The sequence below is a fragment of the Gadus chalcogrammus genome, chromosome 12 (assembly GCF_026213295.1).
Source record: "Gadus chalcogrammus isolate NIFS_2021 chromosome 12, NIFS_Gcha_1.0, whole genome shotgun sequence".
NCBI lineage: Eukaryota > Metazoa > Chordata > Actinopteri > Gadiformes > Gadidae > Gadus > Gadus chalcogrammus.
In genome coordinates, this window is record NC_079423.1 from 21,825,113 (window position 1) to 21,843,020 (window position 17,908).

Sequence of the window (17,908 nt, forward strand, 5' to 3'; positions counted from 1 at the left end):
GTGACTTAATCACTGGCGCATGTGTCGTTGCTACTAGTTTACAACTGGCGCAGAGCGTTCTTTTCCCACCACCGCCACTCGCCGGTAAATTAGGGATTGATCATACGCCCCAAGGGGCGGTTCGGCGGAAGGAGGAGGCGTGTTCTGGCGCAAACGGTATTTTGCCGTTTCTGAATACCATTGCGCTACTGACCAGGAAATACCTGGTTTAAAGTCAGTGGCGCGTTGTTCAGATGCTATTTTAAGGGCGCATTCATACATGCGCATGCGATGCATACGGATTGCTTGTGCACCTCGCGCATACTTTGCTTCTCTCATCTACACGGACAGCAGTTCCCATTTTTGCAAACCATACATAATTACAAGGAAAATTAAATATTACCACACAAGGAAAATCATTGTGGTGTCCATAAATATAAAATAAATAGGCATAAATCTAGCGTAGGCTACACATTTACCCAAATTATTCACGCGAATTGTATCAGGCGTAATGACGGATCAAATTAACCTGGTTGACCAATAGTGGCAAGAGACACATGTATATAAGGACACCTGTCAAAGTGGGTTGTCCGTCAAGAATCAGGAACCACAATTCTGAAGACTGCGAAATCACCTTCTGTAAGTCCATTTAAAACCTTACTCTGCAACTTACCAGTTAAGTTGAGGTTGCTCATAATTTTTCTATTGCACCGTGGAATGGAATACGTCTTGGGACAGAGGATCAGACGCCGGGGGGAGAGGGTCTACCGGCCCAGACACACCTATCTCTCCCTGAGTGAGGTGGAATGCAGGCGTAAGCTATGCCTGACCCGTCAGGCTGTCACAGATATCTGCCATCTCCTGGCAGATGAGCTGGGGACAGATGCACGCTGTCCCTATGCCCTCCCCGTTGAAGTGAAAGTTACAGCGGCACTGCATTTCTATGCATCTGGGTCGTTCCAGCATCCCCTTAGTTCTATTGGGTGCATTTCACAATCGGCAATAAGTTCGGCTATACATGCAGTTACGTCAGGTCGAGTCCGACATGCTGGGGAATACATCAAATTCCCCGTTACACCTGACAGCCAGGAAAGAACAAAGCAGGAGTTTTCGACCAAGTATGGGTTCCCTGGCGTCCTTGGTGCTATAGACTGCACCCATGTGCAGGTACGTGCCCCATCAGTAAACGCACTCGTATACATAAACCGGAAAGGAACTCATTCGATTAATATCCAAGTCATTTCCGATGCTAATTGTAGAATAAATTATGTCTTTGCTAATCACCCTGGCTCAAGCCATGACTCTTTCATATTGGCAAACTCGACCATTCCTGCCATATTCGAGGGGAATCCTCCCTTGGATGGGTGGCTGTTAGGGGACAACGGCTATCCGTTGAAGTCATGGCTCATGACCCCATTTATTATGCCTGCAACAGTGCGCGAAATTGTATTCAACAGGAAACACACACAAGCACGCAGTGTGATTGAACGTACATTCGGAATACTGAAAATGCGCTTCAGGTGTTTGGATAGGTCAGGTGGTACTTTACAGTATGGTCCTCAAAAAGTCGCAGCATTCTTTGTGGCATGTTGTGTTTTACACAACTTTGCCATGAATCATGGATGTGTCGATGACATTAATGAGGATAGATTAGAGGACTTAAGGAGACGTGATGCTGAACTGCATGTACCGATGCCATTACGTCCAAATGCCGCAGCAGCACGGGAGAGGAGAGCTCATCTGTCAGATGAGCTGCATCGTATATAGTGAGGTATAAGCAAACTAATGACATCTCTGCTCTATTGTTTAGCTACATTGTACAATTATTACCATGCATTCATAACCTTGTGATTCAGAGAAAGTGAGCCCAAAACATCGGAAAGTATAGTATGTCCTTGAGAATTTTTTTATTCGCCTTGTCCAAATAGGCATAAATGAAGAAAAATAATACAAAACGAAAAATGAAAAGTTGCAAAGATTTGAAGGAGATTTAGCCGAAAAAAATATTATTTTCTCCCTCTGGACATCATCTGTTGTGAACCTTTCTTGGCGTGCGCCTGGCAAATCCGCCATCATAATAGCAATCCGCCATGGAACAAGCGCTGATCGCTCTTAAAGGGGATGCGAGAAAACGCTCTGATTGGTTCATTGCACGTTACGCCCAAACCACACCTGCGGGTAATTAGGCTGCTTCAGACCAACCCTTTTGACACTTGCGCCGCGGCGGAAGTGTCATTTATCCGCCTGTAAAATAGCGATAGCGCCGTAGAACCGCCCACAAAGCTACTTGCGCTTTGCGCTTCCCACTTGCGTTTCAGACCGTTAAAATAGGGCCCCTAGAGTCTAACCAGCTGCTTCATCCACAGCAGTTTGGGTTTAGACAGAAATACTCAACTGAAACAGCTAATTGTTATTTGCTTGAAAACATAAAAGCTTCAATGGATAAAGGAAATGTTGTTGGGGCAGTGTTCCTAGACCTAAAAAAGGCCTTTGACACGGTAAACCACAGTACTCTAATGAACAAGTTAAAATCGTTCAAAATGTCATCAGAAGCTCTGCAGTGGTTTGCATCTTACCTGGAGGGGAGAGAGCCATGTGTCAGGGTCAATGGGGTCAGGTCCCATCTGCGTGCCAACAGCATGGGTGTACCGCAAGGGTCTGTACCTGGTCCACTGTTGTTTTCTATGTATATCAATGACCTACCAAACTGCTGTCCGGGGTCCAACTGTCAAATGTATGCTGATGACACTGTTATCCATGTGTCCAGTAAAACACCCAGCTTAGCAGGTGAGCACCTGACACAAGCATTACTCAGCATTTCAAAATGGCTTGAGCTGTCTCAGTTGACCATTAATGTGAAGAAAACCGTCTCTATGTGCTTCTCCATCCGTAATAGGCCTATCACTGATGTTTTCGAGGTACGGATCAAAAATGAATTAATTGAATCAGTAAATGAAGTAAAATATCTGGGCATCATCCTGGATCAGAATTTAAAATTTGTTACGCAAATTAAGTATGTTGCAAAAAAGGTAAAACTAAATCTAAACTGTTTCCGTTTCATAAGAAGGGACTTGTCATGTCAAACGGCCAAATTATTTATGCACGCTATGATATTTTCTCATTTGTCATACTGTATCACATCATGGTCACAAGCTTCTTCTACTGCATTAAAACCTATCTTTTCAATATACAAACAGACAATAAAAGTCATGGACCGGAAACCCATGAGATGGCATCACTGCGGCATTCTAAAAAAACACAACCTTTTCACCTTTATTAATTTTAGTAATCTTCAATTGTTTTTCAAGTGTGTAAATAACCATGTGTCACCACTGTCTGAATTGGCCATCAGACGTCAGAGCTCTCGTCGGGCAAATACACATTAGCAAACTAATGACATCTCTGCTCTATTGTTTAGCTACATTGTACAATTATTACCATGCATTCATAACCTTGTGATTCAGAGAAAGTGAGCCCAAAACATCGGAAAGTATAGTATGTCCTTGAGAATTTTTTTATTCGCCTTGTCCAAATAGGCATAAATGAAGAAAAATAATACAAAACGAAAAATGAAAAGTTGCAAAGATTTGAAGGAGATTTAGCCGAAAAAAATATTATTTTCTCCCTCTGGACATCATCTGTTGTGAACCTTTCTTGGCGTGCGCCTGGCAAATCCGCCATCATAATAGCAATCCGCCATGGAACAAGCGCTGATCGCTCTTAAAGGGGATGCGAGAAAACGCTCTGATTGGTTCATTGCACGTTACGCCCAAACCACACCTGCGGGTAATTAGGCTGCTTCAGACCAACCCTTTTGACACTTGCGCCGCGGCGGAAGTGTCATTTATCCGCCTGTAAAATAGCGATAGCGCCGTAGAACCGCCCACAAAGCTACTTGCGCTTTGCGCTTCCCACTTGCGTTTCAGACCGTTAAAATAGGGCCCCTAGAGTCTAACCAGCTGCTTCATCCACAGCAGTTTGGGTTTAGACAGAAATACTCAACTGAAACAGCTAATTGTTATTTGCTTGAAAACATAAAAGCTTCAATGGATAAAGGAAATGTTGTTGGGGCAGTGTTCCTAGACCTAAAAAAGGTCTTTGACACGGTAAACCACAGTACTCTAATGAACAAGTTAAAATCGTTCAAAATGTCATCAGAAGCTCTGCAGTGGTTTGCATCTTACCTGGAGGGGAGAGAGCCATGTGTCAGGGTCAATGGGGTCAGGTCCCATCTGCGTGCCAACAGCATGGGTGTACCGCAAGGGTCTGTACTTGGTCCACTGTTGTTTTCTATGTATATCAATGACCTACCAAACTGCTGTCCGGGGTCCAACTGTCAAATGTATGCTGATGACACTGTTATCCATGTGTCCAGTAAAACACCCAGCTTAGCAGGTGAGCACCTGACACAAGCATTACTCAGCATTTCAAAATGGCTTGAGCTGTCTCAGTTGACCATTAATGTGAAGAAAACCGTCTCTATGTGCTTCTCCATCCGTAATAGGCCTATCACTGATGTTTTCGAGGTACGGATCAAAAATGAATTAATTGAATCAGTAAATGAAGTAAAATATCTGGGCATCATCCTGGATCAGAATTTAAAATTTGTTACGCAAATTAAGTATGTTGCAAAAAAGGTAAAACTAAATCTAAACTGTTTCCGTTTCATAAGAAGGGACTTCTTATTATTTATGCACGCTATGATATTTTCTCATTTGTCATACTGTATCACATCATGGTCACAAGCTTCTTCTACTGCATTAAAACCTATCTTTTCAATATACAAACAGACAATAAAAGTCATGGACCGGAAACCCATGAGATGGCATCACTGCGGCATTCCAAAAAAACACAACCTTTTCACCTTTATTAATTTTAGTAATCTTCAATTGTTTTTCAAGTGTGTAAATAACCATGTGTCACCACTGTCTGAATTGGCCATCAGACGTCAGAGCTCTCGTCGGGCAAATACACGAGCCTCCATCAATGTTGATTGTCTTGTTCCCATGTACAGGACATCTTTCGGGCAGTCTGTCTTCTCTGCAAAGGGGGCAAAACTATGGAACCTCTTGCCCACTAGTCTAAAACTAGAGACTAACAGCAACACTTTTAACAGAGAACTTAAACAACGGCTCAAATCAAATCAACAGTGCTCACATAAATAATTTACAACTGGTTTATTGTTTGATCATGCTGCCTTTGTTTTTCTCTACGTAGCCTATATATATATATTCGACTCATTATATTGCTGCTCTGTACTCTAATGTATACTGCATTTTTACTCTTTTTAATTATCGCTATCAGTTTTTTATCAGTATTTGATCTTGTTTCTGTCTTGTTTAGTTTTTTTCAAAAAGCCTCCTGTGGACAGGTGTTGTAAACTAGCATTTATGCTAATACACTGTAAACAATGCATCTGGTTCGTCCAATGACATTGTCATGTCCATGTCCAAATAAAATCTACTATACTATAATTTGACCTAGAATTTACGCTAGCTTTGTTAGCCTACCTCTTCCGATGAAAATGTTGTTTTGTGTCTCTGAAAGACATTAATACAATAGACAATTATAATTATCTTTGGCTACACAACCTTTTGAAGCCTTGTTGATCAGCCATATGCCGTCACTGAAAGAGTCTGAAATAATGGGTAATCATGATGAATTTGGGCAGTTTGGGCAAGTGCACATAGCACAGAGCTCTGAAGGACTCTGGACTTTTTAGTTTAGTGCATTTAGCCTGCCTCTATAGATCAATCAACACGCACACCCACACACGCACGCACGCATACACACACACAAGCTTGTCACCAAACCTTTGTTATGGGTCCTTGACTTCTTGACAACCCAGTTGGTATGAGTTGTCAACCACCACTTCATCCCTGACCCTCAACAGGGGTCATTAATGGGGCCCCTGTGGAGAGGGTGAGCACTGAGCAGCCTGAAGTACCTCGGTGTCCTCATCCCAGCGGACCCGACCGGACGTGGGATGTTCACCGGGATACTCGGTCCCGGCAGCGCTTTAATCACCTCAGACGTCTGTGGAAATGTAGGGTGTCCCACTGCCTTGTACGGGAGTAGCACCCTGAAGGAGTACGGGGCATTGCAGAGGGAGGTTCTGTCGGCTGGACGTACCACCCGCTCTCCCCAGTCTACCGGGACATATGCTAGGCAGTGGAGGACCAGTGCCATGAAGATCATTCAAGACAGCACACAAACGATTGCCTCTTCTCCCGGTGGAGGTCGGGGAACAGATACTGGGGGCAAAAACAGATCAACCCCAGTGCCACACGGTTCCTGAATGAGGATCATGCCCTGATTTATATGTGCCCCCCAAGAGCTGTATCACTACAATCTTAAATAAAGACAAGTTGATGGAGCAAACACCGTATCTTCATTGTGTGGCCCACGCCTACTCTGCGGAAACCAAACAGAGTATTCAGTTATTCTAGAGCCTATGCAACATCGTAGCCCTACATTAAGCCTATTTTTATTGTAACTATTTTTTGGGGCATTATTGTCGTATCGGCCTAATATGACCTAATGCAATTATATAAATCTGACTGCAAAACAAGACAAGAGTTACAAAATTATACATAGAAGACTAGAATTAATTGTTTTCAAAGTTATTTGATTATAATCCTTAGGAATAGGAATCACAACAACAACATTTTTCTTTAATTTGACCAATCACACGGCCTGGTGTGACCATCCTGATCTTGGTGTTCACATCCTGTTTCTTCACTCTGCATATCAGTCAGTGTCTTTGAAAGCGTTTTCCCAAATTGTTGAAATGCTTTGGAACAATCTTTTCAGATCACGTATATTTTTGCTTTACTTTCAATCGGATGTGAAAAGGGCACGCAAGCACATCCGAGTTTTAAACAATTTAAGGCTATGCATTTATTTGGAAATCCATTGCTTCCCAGCCAAGGCCAGACTGATATTTATTGCAGAACGCAAACGTGAATATCAGGATGGTCTCACAAGGCTAAACCGTACTTGACTTCTAGCACTTTGGAACACTGCGTACCTAAGAGAAAAATCTAAATTCAAGGATTTTGTTGAATGCGAGAATTGCTCTCTATTCCATGTATGAACGATTTAAGCACAAATTTGTGAGTAAGGTTCATGCAGGTTGAGGCCCATTGAGAAGTGACATTTTCATTAGAGAAGTTCTTTGGTCATTCAGCCAAAAAAAAAAATATTGCAATAAGTCAATGTGTAGAAATATAATATGTGTGTGTTAGAGGCGCCCCCTGTTGATTTTATTCGGTAATAAAACAAACCGTTCATTCTTTGGATTATATTAGGTCTGCTCTGATGGCCCTGTTTTAATCAATGAAATACGCAAGCATTTTTATATCATGGATTTGTTTTTCATTTCAAGTCATCTATGCCATGAGGGACCAAAATAATCTTTGACATTGTTTTTTACTTTCAAGCAATGGCCTTCATGAAACCGGATCCTGAATCACAATAGTTGATATGCTTGATGGGAAGGGTCAAGTACCTTCTTTATACATATCGATGCTTGCTACTTAAATTTAAAAGTCAGCTTATATTTGAGCTATACATCTTTTTAACAAACCAGTGATCGATTATGGTTTGTTCACATACGACGCTTGCTGAATGGTGAAGAGAAAGAGTGTGTTTTGTACATCTCCTACGAGGAAATTATTATGATAGGGTTTCAGTAAAAAGTTATATGCATTGAATTAAACATTTCTGACCTTATGTGGGTAAAGCAAACAAAGCTAAATATGTGTACAGAGTAAACAGAATGGGGCCCAGGACAGAACCCTGAGGGCCCCGCTAGCGAGACTACACGGTTTAAATATAGATTCTTTCCAGGTTACCCTGTAAGTGCGACCTTTGAACTCAATTTAGTTGAGTCCAACATAATGGAATCTAATAAGCAACAGAGTAACGAGATAAACTTGTTGGATGATATCGACCAAGTCGCTACAAAAATAGATTATCGATCCATCATTGACAACTGGAAGATCGTCAATAAAATGCCTTCAAAACCTATTCTAACTATTAAGGTTTCGTTCATGAACCAGGTAACCTAAATTCGATGGAGGACTTTAAGTGTTTCAACAAGGCGCTGCAATATGGGCAGTTACAAGTGTTGCCCGATCTGACTCTGGCGTAAACTGTTTATGAGGCCATGCACAACACAGTCGGGACTTTGGAGATTAGATGCGCCAGATCGGAACAGTGACGTCTGAGGTCAATAGTTGAATGCAAACTAAACACACTGTGGTCTGACCTGTTTCCTGCTGAAAGGGCACTTGTTGGAGGGGCTAGGTTACGTTAGGGCTGAACGATTTGGGGAAATAATCTAATTGCGATTATTTCGACCAATATTGCGATGACAATTTAGTATGCAATTTTTCTTCTTAAAGTTCCTTATGTTCTGTATTATTCACTAAACAAAACCAATAAATCCTTCTATAGTATTTTCGACACAATATTGGAAGCAGTCACATACGTATAAACTACTCTTCGCTTTAGGCCATGCCTATGTGTTGAGATAAATTGATGCATGAATTGATATTAAAACATCTTTATTTAACTATTGAATTGTAAAAGAAAAATTAAAAAAGAATCTTACTGCAGTAACCCTTTTGTCTTTTTTTTCGGCCTTTTCTTTTTGCAAATTGTGTTCCATTATATCGCAATGTCCGTTTTCATTAGATTAATCGTTCAGCCTTACCACCCGTCATGAGCATCTGATATCTTTTGCAATATAATATCCTATCCTTTGGACTGCGTAATACCCCTCCAACGTTTCAAGGTTATTAAATCTGTTAAATTTGTGTTCCCCAATTCAAACACACATCTGGTGGTGTATTCTTGCACATGGTCAGATATGCAAGTTCTGACAATGGTGTTCGAGAGGTTGGCAAAGGCCTCTCTAACTCTCAATCTTGTCAAATGTGACTTCAGTAAAGCGCCTGACACCTACTTAGGTAAGCAGGTGGGTCAGGGACAGGTGGTCCGGTTAAAGCAAAAAGGGGCCATCACAGGTCAATTCGTTGGCTACCATTGAAGCATTTGACCGAAATGTTCAACAGTGTTGATACAGACCATATCCCACTTCCATCACAAATGTTGTGCAACCAGAAGCAACCGCTGATACCCTGGTCCTTGATTGTCTAAAACTACAACCTGTAAGTCCAAGAAACAGTCCTGATAATGTATTGGTAGATGCCTTGTCTCGTGCTAAAAGCCATGATTCTCAGTTCAAGGGGGTTGCAACGGTGCCGTTAAACAAACTCGGTATGTAGTCGATTATAATAACAATAATGGATTGAATTTATATAGAGCTTTTCTAGACACTCAAAGACGCTTTACAGTGAAGGGGGGGACCTCACTAACCACCACCAGTGTGTAGCACCCACGTTCCCCCCTCCCCCTACTGTCTGTAAGCGTTACATTTCCTACATGACATTTCACTTGAGACGGTTGATAACAAACTCCTCTTTCCGCTGTGCCACCAAGACAAAGGCTATAATACATAAATTATACTCACACACACACACACACACACACACACACACACACACACACACACACACACACACACACACACACACACACTGTTACAGAAATGTGTCAGGTTATTTAATCTGCTACATATAAAACATAATAACATAACACACATCAAAAAATGCAATACAAAACAATTATTTAAATTTAAAGTGTATTATCATTTCCACAATGCTTTGATTGGATTGAGCTTCAAACTTTTCAATATTCAATATTTAATTTAGGAATTGTGTTTGGTCCAATCTGCTTTTTATATAATCAGACCACATGTGAAGCGTGTTGCGCTCTCTCAGCCTGTTGGGAGACTGAAAGTGTAAAAGATGCTGTGGTGAGGTGATTCATTTAGTTTCAATGGTTCATACTGTTACTTGTTAAATGTATGTTGTAGATATATATATGTACATACTTATATGTATATTTATTTACGTAACATAACATTTTTATTAGAGCTGTCAGTTAAACGCGTTATTAATGGCGTTAACGCAAACCAATTTTAACGGCGTTAATTTTTTTTAACGCGCGATTAACGCAAATTATTATTTTTTAAAAAATATTTTTTTTATTTTTTTTGGGCTCAAAACAAAGAAGCAGTAGCCTGACTGCTATGTTCAAGGCATATCTTTGTATGTTCATCGTTTGATTGCATTATAGGCATTTTTTTTGTACCGTCCTGTTTTGATCAGTATATGCCAATGTTGTTATCAATAAAAAAACATTTGCACAAGGCAAGCCGATGCATTTCTCCATGTTGATAAGAGCATTAAAATGAGAAAAATTAATGGGACAAAGAATTGAAGGGATATTTAGCATAGAAAAAAATATACAATTAATCGCGATTAATCATGAGTTAACTATGACATTAATGCGATTAATCGTGATTAAATATTTTAATCGCTTGACAGCCCTATTATATACATTTATTATTATTATTATCATTATTATTATTATTATTATTAATAAACATACAGAGTAAGTAATAAGAGGGGTGGGAGTACATATGTTTTTACTTCTTCTCACTCCTTTTCGGATATGTTTACATTAATGTTTATTTTTATTTCTTGTTTCTTTTAGCTTTTTATTTTTACTATTACTATCATTATTTTTGTTTTTGTTATTCATTCTTGAATGGCTTTATTGTTGTTGTTTTTTGCAAAAAAAAAAAGTTTTTGTTTTGTCTACATATTCGAAATAACCATGAAAGAAAGAAAGAATGGATGGTGCGAATAATACACTTGATTCATGCGATGGAATAAGACTTGAAAAGCCCTTTCTTTCTACTGGGCAGCTTCGGCTGTAAGGCCTCCAGGAGCCGCCTCACGAGGTCCAGCCGGCCCGCTTTAATCAGAGCTCGAGACAGCTCTGTGACCTCAGCGGTGTGCGAGCGATACAGGTGCCTCAGCTCATCCTGCACCACCTTTTCGGTATACCTCTGTTCTGCCCTGTGCAGCGACTCTTCAAGCTGGGTGACCACGGGCCCCGGGCCGGGTTCGGGGCCTCCCTGGGCGAACAGCGCCAGGAGAGTCTCCAGCAGGCAGCGCAGAGCCGTGGGGTCACCGCTCCCGGGCCTCTCCAGCTCCATCGCTCTCTTGAAGCAGTCTGCAGCGTTCTGCTCCTCTCCCTTCAGGAGGAGGCAGCGGCCCCGGAGCAGGTGGAGGTCTGGGAGGCTGGGGCCCGGCTCCTGCTGCAGGGACTGGGATATGCTCACGAGGGCGCTGTTCACCGCTCCCTCGTCCACCAGCAGGCTTTCCTGAAGCGCATCAACACCCGAGTAGTACAGCACCTACAGGAGGGAACGGAGAGAGACAGTGGAGAAGAGATGCTGAAGCAGACATTGCTGTATAGTATGGCGAAACATTCTTTTCATTTAGAAACCACTGTCATTGTTCAAAATTATGTTTAATTCTCTTTAATGAATCCAAAATTGATATTGCATAGCATTGACTGTTCAGCCAAATAATGGAGACACATACGTTCATAACAATTATATTATGGCCAGTAAAACTTCAAGTGTGTCTTAATTTATGGCAACAGCACATCCGATAGACTGCTGTTCGGATCCCCGCTCTTATTTGTTGTGCAACATTTCCTCAACTACACTGGCCAGTGTTCAATGGGCTAAGATAACCCTGGTAACTCATAACACAGCCTACTAGCAGTTCACAAGATTACACTACCTTCTTCCTCGAAAATGGTGTTACTACAGAATTTGCATGCATGCAAAATTTGCTGATGGTGTTGCTCAATTTGTCCGTACTTTACCTAAGCTCATGCAAGCTTCTTGTTCAGGAAATATCATGTAGTCTATAAAGGGGTCTTGCTGACAGGACCATTTGTATTTTTTTGAATCTTTTCCATCCCAGGTCGTAAATTATCTCCTTTATTATCTTAACTATCTGCCTGACTGGTTGTGTTCCAGACATGACGCACACAGATTTCTCCGGTCAGAGCATTGTTTTTGTACTGTTTCCAGGAACACAACAAATAGTGTGAACTAAAGGTTTAATCGTAATGTCTCTAACAACGTCATTAGTACCTGAGCCATCTCCATGTGTGTCCTCAGGCAGGGGTGTACGTGTAGGACTTTGTCAAGGTCCCTCTTCGCTTCGGCCAGCTGCTGTCTGTCCGGGATCCCTCCCTCTCCCTGCTTGTACCTCTCCAGGTCCCTCACGTAAGCCATCACGTTGATCTGCACCCATCAGATCAACACACAGCAAGCTTTCAGAGATGATAACCCCCACTACAGCACCATGGACACTTCCTATTTTTCCAACAATTACATTTTACTCAAAAGGTTTTGCTTGTTATGCTACCATTATGCCTGCACTTTAACATTGCACTCCTAACTGTCCCAGGAGGAGGGATCCCTTTTTCTGAATTTCTAAGTAAGGATTCCTCCTCGATAATTACGTTTTTCCTTGCTCTTGGGAGGGATAAAGATGTATGGGTGTTAGTGGGTGGTGGCTGGTTTATCTAAATGTATAACAATGAACTGGATTTAACACCACCTCCTTCCTTTATGTTTGGAGGAGTGGTTGGCGGTGGTGGTGGCATTGTTGTTTTATCTGTTTTATTGTTACAGTTGTAGATAATGAACATGGCACGGATGATCCGCCGCCATGCAGGAGATGGCTGATTTAAACTGTGCACACTGATTACACAACAGGTGGGCAGCCTCACACAGGCTCAGAGTATAATCAGACTCCACCAGGTGGGGCTGCTTAAACCGGCCCAAATCCACCCCCCCCCCCACAGGGTGTCATAAAAGGTGGCGTTTGAAGCCCTCAACAAAAATAATGTGGACTTGACGTTAATCCTGATTTATTGATCTGCTGATCTGTGCATAGGTTAGCATTCCATGAACATGTTGCCGTTACCAATAGCTGAATGTGTATATTAATATAGCTGGAAGATGGAAACGGTAGGGAGCCTACCTTGGCCCGGGTGCAGTAGGCCTGGTAGTTGAGCTCAGGGTCTGGCAGCACGCTGAGAGCCATATTACAGATCCCCATGGACATCTCCTGTTTCCCCAGCACGAAAAACAGCTTGGCAAGGAGGTTCAGGACGAACGCATTGTCGCTGGCCAGCTTTATGGCCTGTGGTTGAAATAGTTGTCTATCAGTTATGGAATTAAACATCAAAGCACACAGGGCTATTTGCTGTAGCCTTGCATCATTGTGCACTTGAAACTGTATACAATTTTTAAAACATGAATTAACCAGTTAATCATTATCTGTGTTTGTAAAATCCTACAGGCTTTTTAAGTCATGGGAGACTCCTACATCCAAATCTTCTTATAGTGATCAGTGACATTGGGTATCGAACCGAGTACCTTTCAGCCAGGAGTCGAACAACAAACAAACCACTAACCCGTTTTAAAGAAGTGTGATGGGGAGCAGTGTTGTTTATGACCTACACCACAGTCCTATGTCTGAATGGCTGTGCATGCTGCTGAAGGACATGAGAAGCTGTGTGAACCTACGGTTCCGTGGCAGGACAGGGGGTCTGAGCCGGAGAGACCACAGTCATGTATAGACATGGGCACCGTGGAGAACTCCTCCTTCTTTTCCAGCATGATGCCAATATAACACCAGGAAAGAGCTGGATGGACAGGGGGGAGGGTACATCTGCATGTTACATGATGGAATAAATGATTGTTGTCTATTGGTCAAGGTCTAAGGTTGTTGTGTGTATTGAGCTGTATTTAGGGGAATATGATGGAATTTAGCTTAAAATCTTGTTGTCAGGTCACGCTATTGCCATTACTGTAATAACTTTAAATAGCATCCTTTGTATAAATAATGTATTTATACATATTGACATATTACTAAGCATTGCCTTGGACATGGCTAAGGATGAAGGCAAATAATATCTTCTCCCTCTTACTGTGTGATCTACCCTCAGTGGCTACTCTATTAGGTACAGCTTTTCAATACTGGATGGGGCAGCAAGAAGGAGCTGGAAACATCCCTTAGGGTGCTTGCACACGGCCCCAACAAGCATCAACAACAGACGTTGGCCAACATCAATTCAACATTTTCACCATCAAGATAGTTTATCAGCCAACAACCTCCAACGATGTTGGTGTTTGTGTATGCACCATTAGGGATTCTCATCCATGTTGAGAAGATAGAATCACATAAATGCTGCCACATGATAGGCCGATAAGATTATTAGATTACCGACAATATGGACTTTAATTAAATACCATATATGTTTCTTTCCAATCTCAGCACTTAAAATGTTTTCCACCCATTGGTCATTCATTTGTCCTTGAGGTAACATAGTAGAACCGACTACGAAAAACAGAGGATGAAGATATATAACCTACCTTTGAGCTGTGTTTTCTTTGACTTGAGTGCTTCAGTCAGAAGCCTAAGTCCCTTGTTGTAGTGGGAAAGCCTGGAATATTCAGAATCATTCTTGGTCTTCACTATGTCATCTAGCCTGCAAGGATAGCAGCGCTTCTGAATTATTCCATATTGTAGAAATAACACATTCGATTTACCCATAAAGGCACATAACAATGAAATCAAATCACCATGACAGCACCGCCATTTATGACACATGATGTAGTTGGCTTTCCATTGGCATTCAGCTGTCATGGTGTTTGAGTTCAGAGTTTGGTTCCTTGAGAAAAGGAAGAAAGATAATTCATAATAATAAAAGCCTTATACCTGATGTAAATGGTTGCCATTTTAAAATACCAACTTCTTTTTTCTTCCAGTTGTATCTGAAAAAACCGTAAGCTTCTTTAAATATGCTGAAACCTTAATACTTTTCAATGCAACCTATTCAAGCATATATATATTTACAACATGAAAACAGATCAATACAATAACACAAGAAAAAAACGCCCATACAGGAAGTGGCATTTGTGAGGACTCACCAGATCCCCTGCGTAGTCCAGGGCCCGGTTGTACAGGGTTAGTGCCGTGCTCAGTCGGTCTCTCAGCTCCTCCTCAGTGTCTAGCTCCACGTCATAGGGCTGGACGTAGGCCTGCTCGGCCAGACAGCGGGCCGCCAGCAGCCGGGACTCCTCCTGACACGCCTCCCCGCCGTCCAGGCCCATCAGCTGGGACACCTTCTCCACACACTCCCCAGCCTCCACCTCCTGGCCCAGCTTGTCATAGACGTAGCCCAGGTTGGCCCAGGCGTTGAGGTTCCCAGGGTCTTCCTTACAGATGTCTCTGTGAAAGAATATACACTTTAATATCAAAGGTTGTGATGCATTGTTGTGTCTTTTATGTCGTCACATTACACTTCTAGGTACCACTCAGATACAGTTTGGTTTGGAAAAGGTTGAGGTTAGGCATATTGCTAGTAGGATGCCTACAGGCAGGTTGTGTTCATTGGCGATCGAAGCAGAGTGAACTATTAAGCTGGGCGTCGGACACCCCCGGACACCACACCATCCTGCCCGCTGTTAGGTATCTAGGGGAATCTATTGATCACTCTTGGATGGCCATATAACGTGTGAAGGAAATTTGTGAGTGGATATGTTTAGGACATTCTTATAATGATGCAACCAAATAAGACATCTTAAATTTAAATAAGTAAGTAAATAAACCTCAAAGAGCTGAGATAGTACAAGCAAGAATGCACAGTCTAGAGAATATCAGACATGCCCTCTAAAAGCAACAATAAAGCATATTCTACCTGCCTTACAAAGAGTTAAAGCTTACATCTTGTTTGGTTGCATCATAAACATAGTAAAAGTCATAGCTTTATTCCAGCTTCTAGTGTCAAGACATATGCGCTGTTGGTCAGTGTGTTGGTGTGGTGTGAGTGTATTTGTGTACACGTCATGGTTACCCTCTGCTCGTCATCAAAACCCTTTTATCTGGTATGGCATTCAATTCAACTCACACACATTCACTGTTTCCCTCATTTACCCCCTAACTCACAAACACTCTCACATTTCACTCACTCAGTCCCTCACTCACTCACTATCTGACTCCCTCACTCCAACACTCACCCTGTACCCTCACCTGAACCTTTCCTCTGCGACCTCCAGCTGCTCAAGGTGGAAGGCCAGGAAGCCCAGGAGGTTGCGGACGGCGTACTGCAGGTACCCCGACTCCGCCTCGACCTCCGCCCGCAGGCCGTCCAGCCTCAGGTGGGTGTCCCGCTGCCGCAAATCCACGGGCCCTGTCGGGTTGCCGTTGAGGTTGAGCTCCAGGTGGAAGTAGCCCGGGATGTACTCCATGTTCTCCATGATTGCCTCTATGTCATCTGTGCTGACGTCCGCTTCCATCACCCCCTCCTCCATCTCCTCCTCGTCAACTCCCGCCCTTCTCTGTTTGGTATTAACTCTAATTAGCACATAGGCTAGGTAAATGCAAAGCTGGTTTTCATTCTTACTCGTACTTCGCTGTTTCTGTTGAAGGAATACAAATAGACAGACAAAGAATCCTGTGTTCTCTCTCGAATCGATTCACAGTCACAAGTTGTACTTCTGGTAATGCGGGCGGATTTGGAAAAGGACAGTTGCTACTCTTGACGTCCACAGAGCTGTGTCTGTGCTGAAGCTCGCCCTGGGTACAGCGGGCTGCCAAATGGTAGGGCAGCAGGTGAAGACAGGTAAAACAGGTTGGACCTGGGAGCGAAAAGGGAGTGGAACGCGGTGTGAGGGAAGACAGAGTGCACCAGCACTCTGTGTGTGCCACACACACACACACACACACACACACACACACACACACACACACACACACACACACACACACACACACACACACACACACACACACACACACACACACACACATTATTACTTCCTTTTCAGGCCATAGTCCAATCTCAATCCAATCATAAGAGCTACAGAGAGATTAGACACAGAGAGCTTTGTGAAATACTTTGCATTTAAGGATGGCTTCTACTAGGACTGCAATCATGCATTGAATTCTAGTCAGACACAATGACCTGATATATGATGTCTTGACTACAATCTCGAGCTAGAACACACACACGCACACACACACACACGCACACACACAAACACACAAACACACACATACACACACACACACATGCACACACTCACACAGAATGTCAACCAACAGGACTGACGTGTATTGGGAAAATATCACAACTTTTATAATATTTGTTCAAGGAACGGTTGAGAAACGCCCAATATTTAAATACCACATGTAACTATACCTCAGAGTGAGCACAAGACACAGTTAAATAGCCAAATAACTGTATCGTCATCTGAGTTTTTGTCTTCATCTCCAATATCACGGACAGCTCATTATTGCATCCCACTTCTAGGAAAAGAGAGGGGAGTGGTTACAGTGAGGAGAAAAGAAGGGGGTTGTTAGACATATTTACATTCACAATAGTTCCCTTTTTAATTTTTGAACTCAACTGCAAGGCCACAACCATCCAGTAGAGGGGACTGTGGAATAACAACGAAAAGGACGAGACAGAGAGATGACGTCGGAGAGCGGTAGGCTCTTTAATAGGTCCATGGGTTTACAGCAAGCCCCAAGGAGCAGTGCATACTTACAAAATCCACAAGTGCTCATCGGCCAAGCCTGGTATTGCAGCTGTTTAAGCGGACTGTATAAGGTTCCCTCAATTCATGGAGCTACAGAAGTAGATCGCCGTTCACTCCAAAACCAGTGGGGAACAGGAATGTGTCACCGGAAAAAAATGTCTGGATATCAATCAAAGGCTCATAATTATCTTTAAACCATGTACTAATAAAATGTCTCTTCTCAAACTCCTCCTCAAGCATTATTATTATTTTTTTTTACTTTTACTTAACATGAATGACGTTGATGGTTTTTAGGCACTGTGTTTACTTTTTATCACTCAAAGTCGCTGAGGGATGTGTAAACAGACCTCTCGCTTATGATGCTACTATGCTATC

At 42.4% G+C, this 17,908-nt stretch overlaps 2 protein-coding genes across 2 annotated transcripts; one reads left to right on the top strand and one right to left on the bottom strand.

Annotated features, from left to right (window-relative positions):
* Nucleotides 1–298: 298 nt before the first annotated feature.
* LOC130393822 (putative nuclease HARBI1) lies at nucleotides 299–5,052 on the top strand. The gene is made up of 2 exons (XM_056604567.1): nucleotides 299–1,750; nucleotides 4,994–5,052. Exon 1 carries the CDS (start codon nucleotides 697–699, stop codon nucleotides 1,744–1,746), a length of 1,050 nt encoding a protein of 349 aa, XP_056460542.1. The 5' UTR covers nucleotides 299–696; the 3' UTR covers nucleotides 1,747–1,750; nucleotides 4,994–5,052.
* Nucleotides 5,053–5,365: 313 nt separating this feature from the next.
* On the bottom strand, nucleotides 5,366–17,259 carry ttc22 (tetratricopeptide repeat domain 22). The gene is made up of 9 exons (XM_056604549.1): nucleotides 17,194–17,259; nucleotides 16,023–16,630; nucleotides 14,921–15,221; nucleotides 14,709–14,764; nucleotides 14,363–14,478; nucleotides 13,514–13,632; nucleotides 12,966–13,127; nucleotides 12,068–12,220; nucleotides 5,366–11,314 (listed from the first exon to the last, which is right to left on the bottom strand). The coding sequence occupies exons 2-9, from the start codon at nucleotides 16,301–16,303 to the stop codon at nucleotides 10,772–10,774; spliced, it is 1,731 nt and encodes a 576-aa protein (XP_056460524.1). The 5' UTR covers nucleotides 16,304–16,630; nucleotides 17,194–17,259; the 3' UTR covers nucleotides 5,366–10,771.
* Between the last annotated feature and the right edge of the window lie 649 nt (nucleotides 17,260–17,908).